Source organism: Pelodiscus sinensis, chromosome 11, assembly GCF_049634645.1.
Source record: "Pelodiscus sinensis isolate JC-2024 chromosome 11, ASM4963464v1, whole genome shotgun sequence".
Classification (NCBI taxonomy): domain Eukaryota; kingdom Metazoa; phylum Chordata; order Testudines; family Trionychidae; genus Pelodiscus; species Pelodiscus sinensis.
The window spans coordinates 35,840,158-35,859,823 of NC_134721.1; the positions used below are offsets into that span (position 1 = coordinate 35,840,158).

The window sequence follows — 19,666 nt, forward strand, 5'->3', positions numbered from 1 at the left end:
GAGTCTTGAAAGCTCAAGGTGATCAGCAATTGGGATCTGTGACATACAGATTTCAGAGCCTGAACACCTGGCTATGGGGTCTGGAATGGGCATGGGGCGGATGCTTACAGCAGGGGATACTGGGAGTTGGGATTCCTGTATTCTATTCTCAACTCCAGGATAAGTGGAGACTAGGGAGTCCTTGAGATCCAGATTTTTTTTTATATATCTCTCTCTCTCTCTCTCTCTCACACACACACACCCACACGCCAATAGCTGAATAAGGTTTCAAAACAAGCTGAGAGTTACAGTAGGGAAAGAAGAAACTACACCAAGCAGTTTTTCCATAGTGGCCCTGAGATATGATGAACCCAGTAAGAGTGACACTCACCAAGTTCCTGTCTCTTGTACAGTTGCACTGAAGACAGAGCAAGGGACTGGACAACCAGGCAACCCTGCCCTCACCTCAACTCTGCCACTCATGCATGGATCTTGGGCATAGGCATTCCAAGCCCATCAACTCTATTCTGCTGGAGAAACACCAACCTGCCTCCATACATGTGGGGTTGGGGGACTTAACTCAGGAGTGTTTTATAGGGTATTGACTCAAGGGCAGTCCATGTGATCAGAGCAGCTGATCTAGCCAGTTTTGTAGCTTTGCAAACACCAACACACAGTTTCTTTTAAAGAAGTCAAAGATGCAATAAGAGGCTGATGTTCAGCACCACACAGTTAAGACTCAGCCAACAGACTGACTGTGGCTGACATGTCCATTCACACTTGTGTTAGTCTTTACACAAGTGAGGGGGAATCTTAGACTCCACTTTTTTAAAGTCACAACTATGCCTGCTACCATTAAAATGCTAGCTAGCTGATCTGAAATATTTAGGCATTGCATGCTTCTCCTGACCCAAATCCCACAAGAGAAACTGGCACAAAGCAGGGATATTCTGCTAGCCCTAACCAGGCAGAAATTATTCACAATGCTTGGAGGACACAGCAGTGAACTGGCAGAAATGCTCCTAAGGGTACTGGTTTGAGGTTCTGCTCACATCTGGCATAGGTGCAGAAATGGAAACTGTTAGCAGTGACTGGACAAACCAAGCCACCCAATGTTGCCATGCAAAACTTGATATTTTAGCTAGCCCTTGGCTTAAGGAGGGACTAGCACTACAGAACATGAGGTATTAAATGAGCCAGTGATCCTTTGATGGGTCAGACTATGTGACAGCAGAGAAGGCAGCCCACCTAATACTGCCCCAGCAACAGAGGTATCAAATATCCTGTAATTGGATTGCTGCTGGAGCAGCCGCCTCCCAGCAAGGACCCTGTTTGTAAGGCTGAATGCCTCAAGAGGAGTCAAGCTTCCAGGGACACATCCTTTCCATACAAAATTGCCAGGAATCACGTCCCCAAACCCTGCCTTTAAGAAATATAGCCCAACTCTTGCAGTGGAACATAGCACCACATATTGGTAGCAAATGTTAACAGGGTCCCACCCAAGTCCATTGGGAATTAATTAGTCCTTTATAAAAATGCTTTTATTCATTGGAACCTCCCCTCTAATGCAGTTTTATTCATACACAAAAAAGCAGTAAGAAATGGCTGCGGGTGTCGGAACGGAAGAGCGTTTTACACATTATCGTCAACAGAAACCGCTCCAATTTGGGGGGCAAGGGGACCCCAGACCACAAAACATTCAGATGTTAAAAAAAGATTCTAGGCACGTGGCAAGAGAAAAGTAAATGGACCTTGAGTGTATGCAGTAGCAGGGCCTTCTCAATATCTACTGAAACCTCAAATACCCAATTAACCACCGACAACTTGCTACTGCCCCCTGTGGGATATTCCAATACCCACAGTTAGAGGACAATGGACCCACCCCTCCAGCATGCTTGCCACTATTGTCTGGTATAGCAATGCTTCCCAAGCCAAAGCCCTGACTTGGGGTGTAATTAGAGCTGGAGTTCATAGGGCACAAAGATTAACTATAGTACTTTCCTGTCTCTTCCCTCTGGTATGCAGTCATATCCAAGGAGACCTCTAAAATCCATTTGCTTGCCTCTTGCCCACATTCCAACCTACAGGCACTAAACCGTGCTGTAAAGAATCTAGTCTTAGAGAACACTGTTCTTCTCCAATGGATTTAAAATCTAAGTCAGAGTGAGAGAAAGAAAGAGAGAAAGAAAATAAAGTAACAGTTTCACAATATGGAGCCAGCGTTCCGACCGCATTCTCCAAGGAAAGAGTCATGTTGCTTCACAGAACTGTTCTTTCTCCCAACATGTCCACCAGCCAGCTACAGGCAGGTTTCTGCGCCAAGGGAGAGTCCTCACTGCATTCCCAGAGTCCTCCGATCTCACTGTGGGAGCCCCGGCAGCCCCTGCTTCAGAAGGAGAGACTCCGTGCTTCAGCGCCCTGAGAGCTAGTGTGGATTCTGCTACTGAAACACACAAGTCGGACAGGAATCGGACACGACAATGCTTTGAGCCTTCATTCTGAATAGCGCAAGGAGGAAGTTGAGAGATGTCATCTCTGGCACGTTCCCAGCAGCCTGGCTTAACGTGCCTCCCCCTTCCGATTCCTGGCTCCATAAGGTGAGATTCAGCATTTTATGAGACAATTGAATAGAAAAAAATCCATCCTTCAGTTCTGTGGTGGGGGTGGTGGAGGTGCAGGAGGCATGCCAAATGGCGGCAAGGCCGGCACCCCCATCCCCATCATGGTGACGAAATTAGAAGGGTCCATGGGGGGCGGGGGAGGGGGAGGGGCGTACATCATGCCCGCGGAGCCAGGCGGCGGCGGCGGCGGAGGAGGCGGGGCCCCGGGTGGCAGCGGAGGCTGGACCCCTGGAGGCAAAGGGACCATGGAGGGGTTGCCTTGCATCTGCGGGGCCCCCGTAGAAGCCGCCGCCGCCGCAGCCCCCTGCTGCTGCCATGGCGGGATGGACCCGGTGCCAGCGCTCGTGGTGGTGGTGGTCGTCGAATCTAGGATTTAAAGAAGAATAAGGTCACTTAAAAGGATCCAGGGTGAAGCTCAGAGCAGCTGTGGGTAAGGGAAGTGTCAGCCTCACTAAAGGGACCGGACTGTGATGGGATGATGGCTCGCCACATGCACATAGGATACTACTGATCCTGGGAGCGTAACAGAGCATTCTCTGGTGTCAATAAGAGTCCTCCATATGACTGCTTTGCCCTATGTGCAGAGAGCTATTTCCATCTCTGCTTTGGTACAGGTGACAGCTGGGCAAGCAGGCTGCAGGAACACAGCTCCCAAAGCAGCAGGGGGCTAGCTGCTATGACAGTGTTTCCCAGCCAATTGGCAGCGGACAGCAGCAATGGAGATGGGGTCACTGTACTACCCCAGCCTCTGCAAACATGCTGCCATGTTCTCATGTCCCCTACCCCTCCTTCTACACCCATTTAATATATGGGTGGGTGGGGTAGTGTCCCTTTCTCCCACGCATGCGGGATGGGGATAAAGGTAAGAGAATTGCTCTTACTCACTTTGCTGCCATGGCAAGGGAGTACTGGACGCCATACTGCTGCTGGGAGGTGGCGGCGGAGGCTGCTGCTGCTGCTGCCATGGGGGAAGAGGACCAGAGGGAGGCGGGGGAGGCTGACCACTGGGCGGAGGGGGCGGCGGGGCCATCATACCCATCGGCGGCGGCATCATACCTGCAAGGGAGAGGGGCTGCCAATTAGGGGCTGGGCACTGAGGTGACACTGAAAGGTGACTTGGTTAAGGGCTTGTGACTGAAGACACTCACCTTTTCCTTGATGCAGGCGATAGACCCCAGAGCCCACAGGCGTATTTCCCAGGTACTGATCTTGAGGGAATGAAAGACCGCAGCCTTAGTGCCAATTACAGACAAATTCCTCTCACTTCTCTCTCTCTCCGCATCCCCCCTTCTCCCACACTCCCAAAAGCCCCTCTCAGCTGCCCAACAGCCCTGCCCTCAGACAAGAGTCCATGTAGACACTGTAGCCCAGTGATACTCAAACTGTGGCTTTCAAGCCTCAAGTGGCAGTCTTCTGCAGCTTAGGATATTAAAACATTTAATTAACCAAAGTTATTAAACAGGATGCTTGTACTATAACCAATTTAGTTGTCAACTTGCATTAAGTTGTATGTATAAATCTTACTTGTATGCATAAATACAAAACACTATTTCTCCTGGCATTCATACTGGTAGGGCTCTTTTAGGTAAGGCTTGGCTCCTGAATTTGGCGCAAGTATTACTGCCATAGCCTAAGCCCTGAAGCTGTAAAGAAATAAACTCTTCACTTTGAGAAGGGAGCATACCATACCATTAAGTAGTGTATGACAACTAAGGAGCATTCCCCTATGGCCAAACCCCAACACCAGTCCCCACCCAAGCCAACACCCACATACCCGCAGTGCCTTGGAATGTACTTACCCATGTGGTGGGGGCCAGGGTGACCTGGAGGATGTGGCCCCTGGTTCATGGGTGGATGATGTGGCTGCATCCAAGGTGGTGGGCCATTGGGATTATGCTGCATTGGATGGCCACCATGCCCACCCATGTTGGGCATAGGGTGGTGGAAGTTGTGAGGTCCACCTGGACCCCCAGGTCCTCCATGCATGCCATGGTAGGGCCGGTTGTCAGAGGGGCCAGAGTTCATCCACGGAGGACGGTTCTGGTGGGAGGAGAAAGTAGCTATTTAGATATACCTTTAAATACAATGAAAGCTATCTTCCCATGTACTTCAGACAGCAAAGGGGATATCTAACTTAACTGTTATACTATGGAATAGGACCAGATTCTCTTTGAGAGTCTAATGTGATATCTTGACAGTGGCCAGTCAGATGCTTCAGAGGAAGGTGCAAGGAACTATACCCTGCATCATGCAGATGAAAACTAAACCTGTCTGACATTATCTCTCACCCCATTCCTTACCAGTTACAGATTGGTGTAAGCTCTGAAGCAGGTGGTGTAAACATCCCTACCAAAACTTGTTAGCACTGACTACTGTAGCTTTTAATGTCTGTTAAATTGTCCCACTGTTTTTTTTTAAACCTAACTTTTTGGCCTCAATGCTATGGCAATGAGTTTTACAGAGTACTATGAAAGAATTGTTTTGTTTTGGGGTTTGTCTTCCTGACAAGAGCATCTTCTCTCATCTACTACACACATGAAATGTTGTAATAAGCATGTGTAGCATGAAAAGTATCTCTTGTTCATTATGAAATCACCACCTTCCAATTTCACCCAATGTTCCCTACTGCGTGCACTGAGAGACAGGAAGAACAGAAGCTCCTGGTTTCCATTCTCTAAGTTTATAGAACTATGCTTTCTAAACAATCCAGTTTTCATTCAACTTAAGAATTTCCAAGCTCCTCAAAATATTTTCGGTGTCCCAAAACATGAAAAAATACAGGAGCTGACTGCACAGGTGTTTCCCTTCCTATCAATCATTAAAGGGATAGAGATTCCTGTCACCACCACCGTAGAGGTATGGTGGGATGGACACCACAGTGCATAGGGGTGAAGAAAAGGGTTTTTCCTTCCAAGCAGATAAGTGAAAAGGCCCAATAACTCACAGGAGGAGGTGGGTTGTTTCCTGGTCCAGAGGGTCTGGGCCCACTTGACAGAGGCGTATTGGTAGGGCCAGAGGAAGATCCCACAGATGCTGGGACTGGAGCTTCTCCCAACTCTGCCATCAGGGACAAGTATTCTTTGTCCATGCGGGCTTTGTCCTGAGCAGACTGAGGGTCTCCACCAGGTCTAGAAGCAGAAAGTCACACACCATTAAGCCAGTGTTTTAAAATGTTCCCTCTAATGTTTTCCATGCACGTGCAGGATGGATTTGATTACATGCACCAATATAGAGATATGTGGTGGGGGTGAGACTAAGGGATTCAGAGTGTAGAAGGGATCTCAAGGCTAGGAGGCAAGGGAATGAAGGCCCTGGGTGAGGTCAGGAATGAGCAGTTCAGGGTGCAGGCTCCAGAGTGGGGTCAGGGATGAGGAATTTGAAGTGTGAGGTGTCCCCCCCCCCCCCCCCAACCAGGACAGTTCCAGGGCTAGGAGAGATGCACCTCCCTCCACCACAGTCCTGAGTACCTGAGCGGCCCTTGATAGACTGCGGAGTGGCCGCACAGCTTAGAGGGAACTTAATTTTCAACCTACTGTCATTTGGCAGACCCTTCAAAAGGAGGTGTAGAATCTTTTGGAAATTCAACCTGTGTTCTATGTACCACTACCACAGAGGTCAGATTGAAAACTGATTGAACAAAATTCAATTATGAATGTTGCACGTGCATAGCATTTGACAGAGTGAAAGGGCACTAGACTGCAGGCTTCTATGGTAACAGCAACAATTTGGGATTTTGACCTGTAGTTTGGGGGCATTTGCACACTAGTCAGAAAAACAGAATGCATTTTCTAGGATCTGAAACCTTCCTCCATAGTCACCATTTGTGGACCCCTTAAATCATCTGAAGGTCCAAGATGGAAAACTGCTGCTGCAAAACATATACTAGATACCAGTGATATGGAAGGGAAGCAGAGTCCACACTACAGAACACATGGATCCAAAGCTACATAGAGTAAGCTGTCACAGTAAATGAATATATACCATAGATGGGATAGTGGGCTAGATGGAGGCACTGGTCCAATCTCCAACAGCTTGTACCAGAAACCATATACTAACGGAATAACCTAACACTAAGAAAAGTTCCTTCATCCCACTCAGTCTTGTTTGGGCCTCAATTTTTAACCCCATTAGGTACTGTACAGGATAAATTTCCAAGCCAACTATGTGTTAACTCCTGCCTCTTCTCAAGGTATTGTGCTCAGAGGAAAACAGACTAGCAGGATGGCCAGCTGCCAAGACTCCCTTCTGGAAGACTACAGCATTCCAACTAGGGATGTTAAATTTCAATTAATCAGCTAATTAAGCAATTGAAGGAATTTCCATCAACTATTCGATTAGTCAATGGGGGTGGAGGGATGGTGCTTGCTACCCCCTGCTGAGGCTCTGCAGTTTAAATACTGTAGGAGCCACTTGGCTCTTACTACATTTAAAAACTTCAGATGGGTAGCTGAGTTAGTCTGTAACTGAAAAAACTTAAAAACACGACCACATAGTCTAGCAGCACCTTAAAGACTAACAAAGCATGTAGATGGTATCATGAGCTTTCGTAGGCAGTGGTTTGAAGAAGTGGGCTGTGCTCATGAAAGCTCATACCACCATCTACATGTTTTGTTAATCTTCAAGGTGCTGCTAGACTATTCGTTGTTTTAAGTTTTTACATTTAAAAAGGCAGAGCCACAGAAGTTGGGGGCCCAGCCCAAGTGGGAACTGAAGCAGTCCCCACTTGCACCAGGTCCTGTGCTGCACCCCTGTGCTGCTGCAAGCTGTGACGCTTGCTACATTTAAAAAGGCAAAGCCACAGCACCACTGCACCTCTGTTTCCCCTGCCCCACCGGAGAGATAGTGCTGGAGGGAACTGGTTTTTAACCTGGCTCCCCCACCCTCAACAGTGGCTCCTGCTTCCCTCCCACACTGCCTCTGACAGAGGCGGGGGGGGGGGGGGGGGGGGGAGATAGATAATGCGCAGTCAACTCCATAAGGCTTATCAGATACTCAACTACTCTTTTACATCCCTAATTCCAATCACAGAACCCATCTGCCTGCATAAATGAGCAGGCACAGCTCTCAGAAGATGGCTTTCCTTAGCAATCAGTCCTGGGAGATTTACCTAGCAAACTTGCAGTCAGATGCAATGTGGCCAGCTCCTCCACATTTGGTACACACAGTGGTGTTTGTGATGCTACGGGTCTCTGCACTCTGCCATGGCCGCAGGATCCTATGGGTGAACAGAGTAGAGTTACATCAGCTTGACACTAGAGAAAGCAGCAAACATATGCAGCTACACTGACTTTCTACTTCCAAAAGGCAGATACTTACCTGTTGTCATCTTCCCGCAGCGTTCCATTAAGCCGGGCCAACTCACGCAGCTGCATCTTCCGCAAATCATTCTGGTCTTCTGGTGTTTCAATGCCTTGCTTCAGGATATTCCGGATCTGGAAGAGACAGAGATACACTGCTTAGCGGTATCAAGCTCAAAGCCCTATCTGCCTTGGAGAAAGTCGGCTCTCAAAACCCAAAACCCCACCATTAGGATTCCAGCTTCTCACTCCCATTCCTTCCCTGAGATCAACTCTTCCTCAAGTACCCAGGTAGAGCTCTCATTTACTTAATCACTTAGCCTCTTTAAAAAGAACAAAAAGCAGCATGCATAGCAAGAGGATGGCAATGGAATACAAGTGCAGAAGACAAGCTGGAGCTGAGTTTCCATAATGTGATCTTTTACTACTGCTGAGATTAGGGATGTTAAATGCTGGGGTGTGGGATGGGGAAAAGGTGGCTTCACAGGAGCTGGTGCACAGAGGGAGCCAGCTTTTAAGCAGGCTCCTGCAAGCACCAACTCACCTGCACCCCAACCCCTACTGCCGGATACAAAAAGGCCAGACCCCCAACGAACACTCTGCCCTGCTGCCTCCAATAGAGGCAGTAGGAGGAGAAGGGGCCCTGCATGTATCTGTGAAAATTAACCAATGAGTCCAGGCTCATTGGTTAACCATTTACACCATCACATCCCTAGCTGAGAAGCGCTCAGTTTGACCATCAGGAGCTCTGCATTTATACCTGTTCCACAGCTTTCTTCACATTCTCCATAGTGTTGGCAGTGACCAGAGCATGTAGAGGCTCATCTTCTCCAGGTAGCATCTGTCCATCTTTTCGGCCCACCTTCCCTTCCTTCACTGATCCCTTACCCCGGATCATGATCTTGGCATTGCATTCTTTCTCAATATTCTTCAGGGTATTGCCTCTGTAGAACAAATGGCTTCATTATTCCCATGCCAAATAGGGGATTCGCCCTCATCCCCAGCGATACTTCATTTCTACTATAACTATCCATGCCTCAAGTAAGTTAACAGTCTCTTTAGAACAATTTGTTAGTGCAGCACAGTTGTAGCTTTGCTGCACTAGCACTTCAGTTTTGACACTGCCTCACACTGGTATAAGTATTTTCCTGTTGGCATAGGTATTCCACCTTCTCAAAAGCCAGTAGCTAGGTCTTTCATTGACCAAGGGCCACCTACAACAGAGGTTATATCAACATAACCACATCTCTTGGGGGTATAATTTTTTTCATATTCCTGAGACACACAGCTATGCTGGAGTAAATTCCCAGGATAGATCTAGCACTAGAATAATGCCAAGCTCCTCAAACAAATGAATACTGCTCTATTCACAGTGAAAGCATAAACACACCCGGTGTCTCAGAATTACTAGCAAGGAAGTCCTATCAGAAGATAACATGGCATGTAAACTATTTCAGTGTCAGGAAGGTCTACATAAAAATGCATGGGGCTTGCATGATGGAGACTAGAACTGGTATAGCTTTCTAGTGCCCAAAAGACTGCAAGACACTAAAACTACTTTGAGTCTTTGAGTACATTCAGCCTGGCTCTTGAACAAACATGGTTTTGAACCATTTTAAAGGCTGACACTTCCAATTTGGTCTTGATGCCACACCAGTTATTAGCTAGAGTCCTAATGTGCTTTTTCCAGGACCAAATAAGCAAGCACTATCCTTTATCGTTGAAGTCTTGACTCCAAATGCAATCACCTCTGAACTGCTCTCATTTGAGAGAGGAGCCACAGCTTACCTGGGTCCAATCAGAAGTCCCACAAAGTTAATTTCAGGATATTCATCTTGTGGGATCATCACCTTATCGCTCACTCGGGTCGCTGGGGGTCTGAAAGTATTAAGAAGTGAACATCAAGACACGCATATAGCAAGCCAACAGATAAATTCATAAGGAACCTGAGCCATCTGAAATCAGAACTCTTTCCCCAGTTCAGAATGCAGTGGAAGTCCAGGGAATCATAGTGGCTAGCTATCTGCTTTATAGGTGGAGCCCAAAAAGATAATTACAACAGCAGTACTTGTGAAAGGGAAGCTATGATCATCTATACCAGGGCAAAATTCAATCTTGGATTTTGGGACAAGATAAAACCCTCCAGGAATAACACACTGCAAGTGCCTACCCGTAACATCTTGCAGGATCTTCCCCTCCACTTACTTGTAATCAGCTGGTGGCTTGAAATCTGGATTGAGGGCCACCATCTCTGTGATGAGGTTATGTCTCTCTTCCTCTAGCTTTTTGCGGGTGCGAAACTCACGGGTGTTCAAGCGCTTCCCCTCACTATTGTAAATGGGCTCGGGGGAAGGAGACCTGCAGAAAACACCCACGGTTATTCCTCCTGTGGCCAACATCAAGGGACCACTTACAAGTATAGCTTCCCCTGAGCCCTAGCATAATTTAGGCAAATCAGAGATAAATGTGCTATTAAGACCACAGGAAAGGAAGGTGTAAGTTCACTCACGCCTGTCTTATTGCTACATGGACAAGAAGGTTGCAGCAAAACACTATATGCCACGAGGAGGGGGAAAATATGGTACTTTATGGGGATAGCAAGACTAAACAGCTACAGTGATGGCAATTTTGCCATGAGCATGCTCATGTTTTTAAAAGGGAAGGTGGAGAGAGTTAATTCAAACGGAGAACTTTCCAGCTTCACTAGGCAATGAAGCTATGAGTTTAGAGAGACTCCTAACGAAGGAGGTAACGCAGGTTAAACGTGGACTTTTAACAGCATAACAGAGTAATAAAAGATTAGGCTTTAATCAAAGGTGACTAATCCTGCTGGCAACACCCATTAAGTCTAGTTCACTGCCCCAATGTAGAGAGACGGTCATGGCTTCTGTCCTGGCTTTTCCATCATTGTGCTGGCAGCTTCAAGGCCGACTCAACCTGTTTTCTGTGTTAAGGCAGGGTCAAACCGTCTCTTCTTGGTCCACAGTCTGGACCTGTAAACCTCTATGGAGAACCCTGTTTTCTCCACAGGGTTTAGATGCCCAGAAAGCAGAATTAGTTTTGTTTTAACAGCAAAATATTGTGAAGCTAAAATAAAAGTCAGTTTGATCTACCACAGCTGTGTTTGCGGTAAGAAAAAAAAGTCACACTCCTAGAAATTTGATTAAGTTATGGACCTTTTTTAAAACAAAGGAAAATTTAGAATTAGCTGCAAGAAGGGAAGAGATTATGTGGATCAGGTTATTAAAAATACATCCCGGAAGTAATAAGAAACCTACACCCTTGTTTTAGGTTAAAAGAAACTTTTTCTAGCTGGTTAGAACAAGGATAAAATCAGATGATCCCACTGTCTTCTCAGCCTAAAGTGAACCATCAACACATGGAATAAAATGTCAGGTTTGATCAGGACTAACCAGGTCTAAATTACACCTCCATTTCTAGGATTTGAATAAATGTAACACAATCCAATAGCAGAGAGAGCAACACAAAATACAAGCTATCACCCGCCCAGCTTGTTTTATACTAAGCATCTTAAACTCATGTTAGCTAGTAGGTGATTTAGAAACACATTTTAAAGAACTCAAAACACAGTGAATTATTAAATGGCTTAACTTTGAAATTACACATTCAGAAATCAATGCTAAGACAGTCATTTCATGCATTTGATTCTGCTGAACTGCTGAGGAGCAATTAAGAGTTACACTCTCCCGTAACTGAACCAGAAATCCCAATGAATTTTTTATAAACCAGTATCAAGTTTGATATTTGACAGATCAGATGACTCTGGTTTTGGGCTCTTTTGCTAACCTGATCATTAAAAATATTAAAGGTTGTTACAGCAATGTCTCACCTTTACAGGAAAAAATTAAAACACCAATAACTCTCCCCTCATCAGTCTGGGTTACTGTTCATATAATAAATGCCAATTATTAGTCAAATTAAGACCAATAGCCCCAACTCAATCTTAAAAACCAAGCACAAGGGGGAAAAGGACAGACTTTACATCTATTTCCTCCTGACAGTAAAAGGATAAAAACCCTTTCAAAGTTTACTAGTACCTTGTAGTAAATGATTAAAAATAATAGTAAGAAACCACTATGTTGTGGTGCCACATAAAAAGTACAAAATGGGAGGGCAAAATTTGTATGCTAAGGAAAACTAGAGTTAGTGGAAATAAGGCATAATAATTTGACTCCTTTACAAAGGCTAACAAAGATGCAAAAATGAATGGCTTTAACATCCATGATACCATCTTACTGATCTAATATACTGTCAGCAAGTTTTCACTCTTAAAAGCAAAACTACTTCAGTTGTGCTAAATGTTATAACACAACAAATTCCTGCTGGAAGGTTGGAGAGTGGGGGGATTGCTCCCCTCCGATAAACAAACCAGACTCCGCTGTTCCATGCTAACAACCCAATCACAAAAATAAAGTGGTTAAATACTGTTACTTCTCAGAACGTCACTGAAGGCCAACATAGCCACCAGCTGTCCAAAAACCTACTGCAACATTTTCACTTCAAAAAGAGTAAGTGAGGCTGGCATTACTCCACCACCCTGAGCCCCCAGAATTCCCCAAAGCTGTACAATAGCTGGCAGCAAAGAAATTGGTTAGAAAACTCATCTGGCTTTTATATAACCATCCTCAACCACCAAGCAGAAAGTTCTGCAATATAAGCAGATCAGAGTATTTTTCCAGGCTGCTCAAATTCAATGATGCAAAAATAATTTAAAATAAAATAGTGTTTAAAAGTTTGCAAGGTAAACCTGTGAGAAAGACCTCTAGATACTGGGCATGTGCACAAGTCAGACCCTGAAAAAATACATTAATTGGCTACCTTAATTTCCCTTAAAACAAGTCAGATTAATTAAACCTACAAGCTTAGAAAATCACAAATAATGATATACTCTTATTACCCCCGTCCCTGTGTTTTTGTACATCTATAATTGATTTCATTCCATCTTCCCTAACAGAAAAACCCCAGCTCTCCTCCACATCACTGTCATATAAGAGCACTGCAGTCATCTGACTAGGACAGGATTGCATTGAACTGACACATTATGATGCCACCAAAAATGTATTGAAAAAAGGTAAAAGTGTTACTGTCAGCTGGTTAAAACTGTTTCCCAACCTGTCCTCTGGGTTAGGGGGGATGCCCAGGTCTCCTGTGCGCAGTTTACGAGTCAGGTCTTCAATCTGCAGTTGCACTGGAAGAAACCAGGTTAGGAAAGAAAAAAGGATGGAAAAAAGACATTGTTACCAAAAAACATCTCAAATCTTAACATCACAGCATGAAGAACGGGAGACTTTGCAATGGACGACTGATATTGTGAATAAATTGAAGGAGACCCCCACAATGTTATGTCAGCTAGCTAAGTTCAGCAGGAATCCAGAAAGGACCAAATTGATCTTATTTACATCTACCTATCCTTCAAGGAGTATTATTAATTAAAAAGCAAAGTGCTCACTTGAAATGGGGTTAGCAGAAAGAACTGTTTGATCCCAGACTACAACCAGCAAATCACTGGAAGCCAAAACTATTTCTGACCTACTAAAACTGGTATTAGATCCGGGACTAATGTCTTTCAAGCAATTGCATTTTAAATGCTGGACTACTACTTTCCAGAACAGAGTACCAATTTTTTTAAACACATTTTACTGATGATTTGAGAGCCAATTAAAAATGTGAGTAAAATTCATGTTGCTGAACTCAGATATACCAGTTTAGAAAAGGTCTCATTTCTTCTCCTAAGGCAAAAGCACATAGGCAATGCATTTGTCCATGTCTTTATTCTAAAGAAAACTTAAATAAAAAACATACAATATCCTATTGGACAGAAATTGCATGCACTGTACCATACTAGCTAACCCATACTATGTACAGACTGCCAAAGGCCTGTTTCAGTTATAGGTCACAGACAATATAAGTCAAAAAGATTCCGTGTCCATTTTCAGATGGTAAATTACTGAAATGTACAAGCAGCTAAGCTTGACTCAGTTCTTGGCATCTGAGGCTGTACAAAAGAAGAAAGATCAGGATCTTTGAAACCTGAGCAATGTGATTTGGTTAATTTCTGGAGAAGCTGAACAGCACCTTGTGGAGAGGGGTGCTAATCTGGTCCACACCACTTCTTCTCACCATCCCTCCCCCATTTTTTTAAATTAAAAGTGCTGGTGTTACATTTGCTTCTTACCTTAGCATAGACTGAGAATTCTGAGATGCAGCTATTTTATACTATTGGCAGTAGTTTTATGCTGGTTTCAATTTAAAGCGTATGCCTCAAAGGCACAAGAACTTTGCTTTCCTTGCGTGCGCAATATATGTCCTGCATTTCTTACTCCTTCAAATGATATTGGGGGCACTCACTGTCCATATCTGCCAATCATGTCCCTTCTTTAAATTGTTCAAGCAATCCTGGATCTCCATAATCCCCAAATCCTACTTCTCTCCTCCTTAGTCCCCCATGTCTTCCTCTTCCGAATATATATCCTGTGGTTTAAGTTATGCACACATTATAAGCTCTTTGGGGCATGATAAATATCTTAGCTTTGTTGCTGATACAACGCATGCACACACAGGGCTTTACACAAGAGAACAGCAACTTCAGAAAAACAGGAAATCAGATTACTTTGTGTAAATTTCTCACTACAGAACAGCTGTAAAATCAGTTAACACCTGACTTTTCCTTTAAATATCAGATGTTTGTTTTATGGATCAAATTCACCTCTAAATTTCTCTAGAGATCTTCTGATACAGAAACTGTCAGAACTAAGGGAAAAATTGACACTGTCTAGAAACTGAACTAGCAGCCTTGCCAGTAAACCATTAACAGATTTAAGTAGTAATCATTGCCAGCTCTCAGCACTGCTGTGGATGGACAAGGAAATCAGTTACAAAGCAAATCAAAATTCTCAGTGGTTATGCAGAAGAAAGAAACCAAGAATTGTTTTCAACCTCAAGCAGATGAACTGGATCAGACTGTCTTGTGAAGAAGAGCTCGCTTTATGTAAAAAGGCAAGAATAGAATTACATGTGACAATGCAAAGTCTCAGACACATTAGAAATTTTTTTTGCCTCTCTCACACTCCTGGCTTATCAGTTCATGAAAAGTGAATTTAGCATCACTGTTTGCAATTGAAGGCAAAGTTAATGTTAAAACCTTGTATTTATAAATCAAGTTAATTAAAACATTCTTATTCCCATACTGGTATGGTGTAGTCCCAAAGACCAATCTTAACCTTTGAAATTCCCCATTTTCACAACTAATATTTCAAATCCCTTCATACCCACATAACTAAGCCATATCCCTTGCTCAGCAGTTTGTGTGCATGTGAATACAGAGTTCATTAAGCAGAGCTCTAACTAGAAGAGATGCTGAAAGTTTAGATTTCTTGCCACACAGAAAAAAAGTTTCTTAATTTCCCTGACAGCAAAACCAATGTGATCAATACCACCTTGAATGCAAAACTGAACTTCTAGGAAGGTTATTTTTTTAAATTAAGCACCCTAAAAGTAAGTCAGAGACTAGGTTGGGGTGGGGACATTTCTGGTGTACAGCTGTGCTGTGAAAGGAGGCACCTGCTTCCCACATACTACAGTGTGAAGAGGGACTTGGAGGCAATGTTCTCCACTGGAGAGGTAATTCTAGAGGCTCCCACCAACTGTAATGAGATTATTAAGTACACCTCCAGAATAAGGGCCAATATATCTAGAGAAAGGACTATCACACCTACAAAAACTATTCTAGCCATTCCATTTTCACCATGCCTGTGGAGAACATTACTCCTGTCACAAGCAGGAGAGGGGAGCTGCAACAGTGCATGACTGAGCAAATGTGTGAGAATTATTGATTTGAAGTTATGTAATAAGGCCATAATAACCTGAAGTCTAGAAAAAAAAGGTTAACTTTCAAATCACTCAGAATCCAGAAATAGGATCACCACTGACAGCAGATCAGATGGGAAAAGGGGAGAACGTGTATTTACCTATATAAGCTCTCTCTTGCTCACGAGTGAGTCCAGGAGGGATAACAGTGGGCATTCCTGGGATGACAGTCTTCTGCTCCATGGTGTCTTGGTTCCATCTGCTTCTCTTCCGCTTCTTATTAGGGAAATCTAAAGGCAAGCATCCTTTTTTAGACAAACTTTGTATGTTTGAAGGTGTTTCTACAACATAACATAACATAACACAAAAGTTATTAACAGCAACACTGAGCACACAGAATTCCCTTAAATAAAAAATACTGACAAGGCAACCTACACTCCTTCCAATACCAAATCTCTTATAGGGATGAGAAAAGTTGCACACAGTTTTAGTGGATATAATTTCAGTTCAATCACTGACCTGCCAATTGACTTTGGACAAATAACTTTACCTCTGTGCTATGCCGGTTTCCACTCTACTCCCTGTCTATTCAGCCTTTATGTTTTTACTGTCACCGTGTTTGCACAGCACCTAGTACTGTGTGAATGCTATCTATGTTCAGGCCATTGGGTGCTACCACAATACGTAGACAAAAACAAGCAAAAGCAGCCATGTTGCCATGTTAAAAGATGTATTTATTGTCAGCAAATAAGCAAGGGACAAACTCAGTAGACTTGAGTTCAACAGAACAGTGATATCAACTACAAAATTATGCTCCTCAATCAAGCTAGTCAAACCAACTGAAAACAGGAAGGCTCTCTAAAGAAAAAACATTACTCTAGAATCCAACACTATTTTTCTAATAATTTCTGCCACCATTTTTAAAGGGAATGTTACAGTTCTGATTTCCATCAGTAAAGCAACATGGCTGCCTCACAGCACCATTTCACATTCAGCCTCTTTGTACACATTACAAGACCTGGGATATTTACATTGGATGATGTGATGGGAAACTATCTATACCCACAGCAGTTTTCCTTTAACAGTGTGTAGGAAATTGTTACTGCTCCTTTTTTATGCTGAGCTTTCACGTGCCTTCACACAGAAAAGCATTCTGTTATGATTTAAATACAGATTTCCAAAATGAGCTCTTATTGTAAAGATTAGAAGATTAACAGGATTAGCTATCTCTAATCATTTTGCTAAAAAGAGAGACCAGCAAAAACAGAAAGTGAAAGAAGAGACCATGGTAGCTTTTACCCTCATTTCTTCCCAATACTACACAGACCTCCATTTTGGTTGCATGAGTATCTGCTAATGCCTATAAACACCACCAGGCCTCCTTTCTTCCAAGAATACCAATCTCAGGCTGTTCAGTGTTTTGGGACTTCAGTTTTGTGCCCAAAGCTTCCACTGAACAGCACATGCCCACATGTTTAGAACCCCCGTTTTAAGATATCAACACTCAGATCTTTTTTTTCCTCTTGGTACCCACAACCAAGTCTTTCCATCCATCTTCCTAGCCACAAACCCACTCTCCAATTAAGAATGTTCCCTTGCTCAATTCTCTTTCTTCAAAGAAAACAGCCAACACCTCAACCCATCCTGTTCCCCTTCATTTCCCCATATTTGGCTGGTTCATCTTCCACCTAGACTCATTCTCCATTTATCAATCTAGTCTCATCCTACTCCTATTTATCCCCATCTCATTCAACCTTTTATTAGTCACAACCCTTTTCCTCTTTCCCAGTACTCAACACCATCACTTCCTTCCATTCTCAAATATACCTCTTTCCCTGCAATACCCCTACAAAGTGTCAAGAGACGTCTCATCCCATGAACCCTTAAACACCATTTTACCCATTCCACTTCTACCCCATCCCACAATTGCCAAAACTATAACTCTCTCTCCGTTTCAGCCCCTTTAACTCCCCATGGCCATCTCAAAAGCCCCAATGCCTTCACTTTTTCACTGTAACGTCCCCCAAAATTGCCTACCCAGCCTAGACTCGCAACTAGCTTCAAAAGGTGCCGAGCCAGTTCCCTCACCGAACACTGCCACATTTACACATAACACCCACCGCTCCAGCTTCCCAACGTCCATCGCTCCCTCGCAGTGCTTGCCTCTTACTTCTATAGACCCTCATACCGCCCGACGGTTCATCTGCAGCCCCACACCCAACCTACAATTCTTCCTAGCCCCACTCTTATGACCCTCCCTCTCCGACCCCCTTTCGTCCTGCTCCTCACCGTGGTTACTGCCCCCTCCCGGGCCGCTCTCATCCTGCTGCGGTTGTTGCTGCGGCGGCGGCTGCTGCTGCTGTTGCTCATGGCCCTGCGGGGGCGGCGGCGGGGACGGGTAGCGGTACTGCCCGTACTGAGGGGGAGCCTGAGGCCCCCCAGCCTGGGGCGGCTGCTGCTGTTGTTGTGGAGGAGGCGGCGGCGGTGGGGGCGGCGGGGGCTGCGGTTGCTGCGGCGGGGGCTGAGGCTGGGGCGGCGGGGGAGGTGGGGGTGGAGGAGGGGGCGGCGGCGGCAGCGCGGCGAAGGGGTAGGCAGCAGCCGCCATAGGCCCCAGCAAGGCGGCTTGGGCCTGGCCCGGGCCTGGCGGCGGTGGAGGAGGAGGACCCGGGAGGACCAGCCCAGGTGGACCCGGCGGAGGCATCGGGTAACCTGGCTTCCCCGGTGGTGGGGGTGGATGGAGCTTCCCTAGCGGCGTGGCGTTGGCTCCAGTCGCCGCCATTAGAGTCTCCTCAGCGCGGCGTTCGCGTTTCGCGAACCTTCCAGCCTATGCGCCTCACAAAGCTACTCGAAAATCATTGGCCGCCGAGATGTCAGTCGTACGCGCACGTCCTTCTATTGGCAGCGCCATGCGTCCGTTAGCCAACCGCGCTGATACATTGGCCGAGCCGCTCCAGTGAAAGAAAGTCATTGGAGGAGAGGAGACAAGTGCTGAAGGCAACACCCATAGGTCAGATGAGATGTCACTCTCTAGCGAACAGTGATGGGAATGGTTGAGCGGCAGTATGCGTGAGAAGGAGGGATGAAAGACAAGTTATGATTGGTTGACTGGGCATTTAAGGCGCGGTACTTGCAGTGTGGCACGGTGGGCGGGAACACAGTTAGGTTTCCGTGTTAGGACTGGTTGAAGAGACGGAGGGCGGGCTCTCGGGATATCGAGCTGCGTCTGGATTGGGGGAGGGGGCGGTCTTGCGACACTCGCGGCGCGCCTTAGAGGTTTTGCAAAGGTCGTTGGAAGACCCCGTACAGTGCGGGGTCGGTTGGTCGTGACGTTAATGCGGAGGTTTCCTCTTATTGGGCAGAGCGCAGCGCAGTCGCCCATGATTGGTGAAAGGGTCTTTCAATTAACGGAGCATTCTCTGATTGGTGAGTGATAGGGCGGGAGCGATCCTGGGTGCGAAGCTGTGCCCCAGAGCCCCAGTGAGTGCAGGCACCGCCTCCCCCTGTCAGGGGCTCATGGGAGCCTAGCCTCCTCCTCCTCACCCTGCTGCAGCCCGAGGGGCTCCTGGGAACTAGGCTTGGGGAAGGCGGTGCTAGGCCACATCACCTGCACCGTGGTGCACAGCAAAACTATAGGGGTGAGCCGGGAGATGAAGGCTACGGCTTAAAAGCCAGCTCCCCACAAGCACTGACTGCTGCTGCCTGTAACTGCTAAGAACCCAGCGGTTACATGTTTACACAAATACATGTTTTACATCCCTAGTCTTCAGCCCTTCTCCGAGGCTACATTTCACTTGCAAGGAGAGCGTAGTCCCAGCCCACAAACACACAACTGTGTTCTCCTTACCCCTGCCCAGGTCCCAGTGATAGTGGCTGGGACTATTACCCCATCCCATGATAAACAACAGTTCTCATGGAGGAAGAAGGGGGTTTCAGGCAGGACTG

General features: G+C 45.6%; 1 protein-coding gene across 7 annotated transcripts; it reads right to left on the minus strand.

The window, feature by feature from the left end:
- Positions 1–1,502: 1,502 nt before the first annotated feature.
- SF1 (splicing factor 1) lies at positions 1,503–18,588 on the minus strand. 7 transcript variants are annotated; one of them, XM_014577795.3, is made up of 13 exons: positions 18,014–18,587; positions 15,886–16,014; positions 13,031–13,106; positions 10,103–10,255; positions 9,686–9,775; positions 8,658–8,841; positions 7,917–8,032; positions 7,708–7,815; positions 5,545–5,728; positions 4,400–4,640; positions 3,749–3,803; positions 3,486–3,656; positions 1,503–2,966 (listed from the first exon to the last, which is right to left on the minus strand). In XM_014577795.3, exons 1-13 carry the CDS (start codon positions 18,501–18,503, stop codon positions 2,714–2,716), a joined length of 2,250 nt encoding a protein of 749 aa, XP_014433281.3. In that variant the 5' UTR covers positions 18,504–18,587; the 3' UTR covers positions 1,503–2,713. The 7 variants fall into 7 exon arrangements, with proteins under 7 accessions (XP_014433281.3, XP_075795354.1, XP_075795355.1 ...); XM_075939239.1 differs by having other exon boundaries at positions 3,749–3,808; XM_075939240.1 differs by having other exon boundaries at positions 3,482–3,656; positions 3,749–3,808.
- Positions 18,589–19,666: the final 1,078 nt, after the last annotated feature.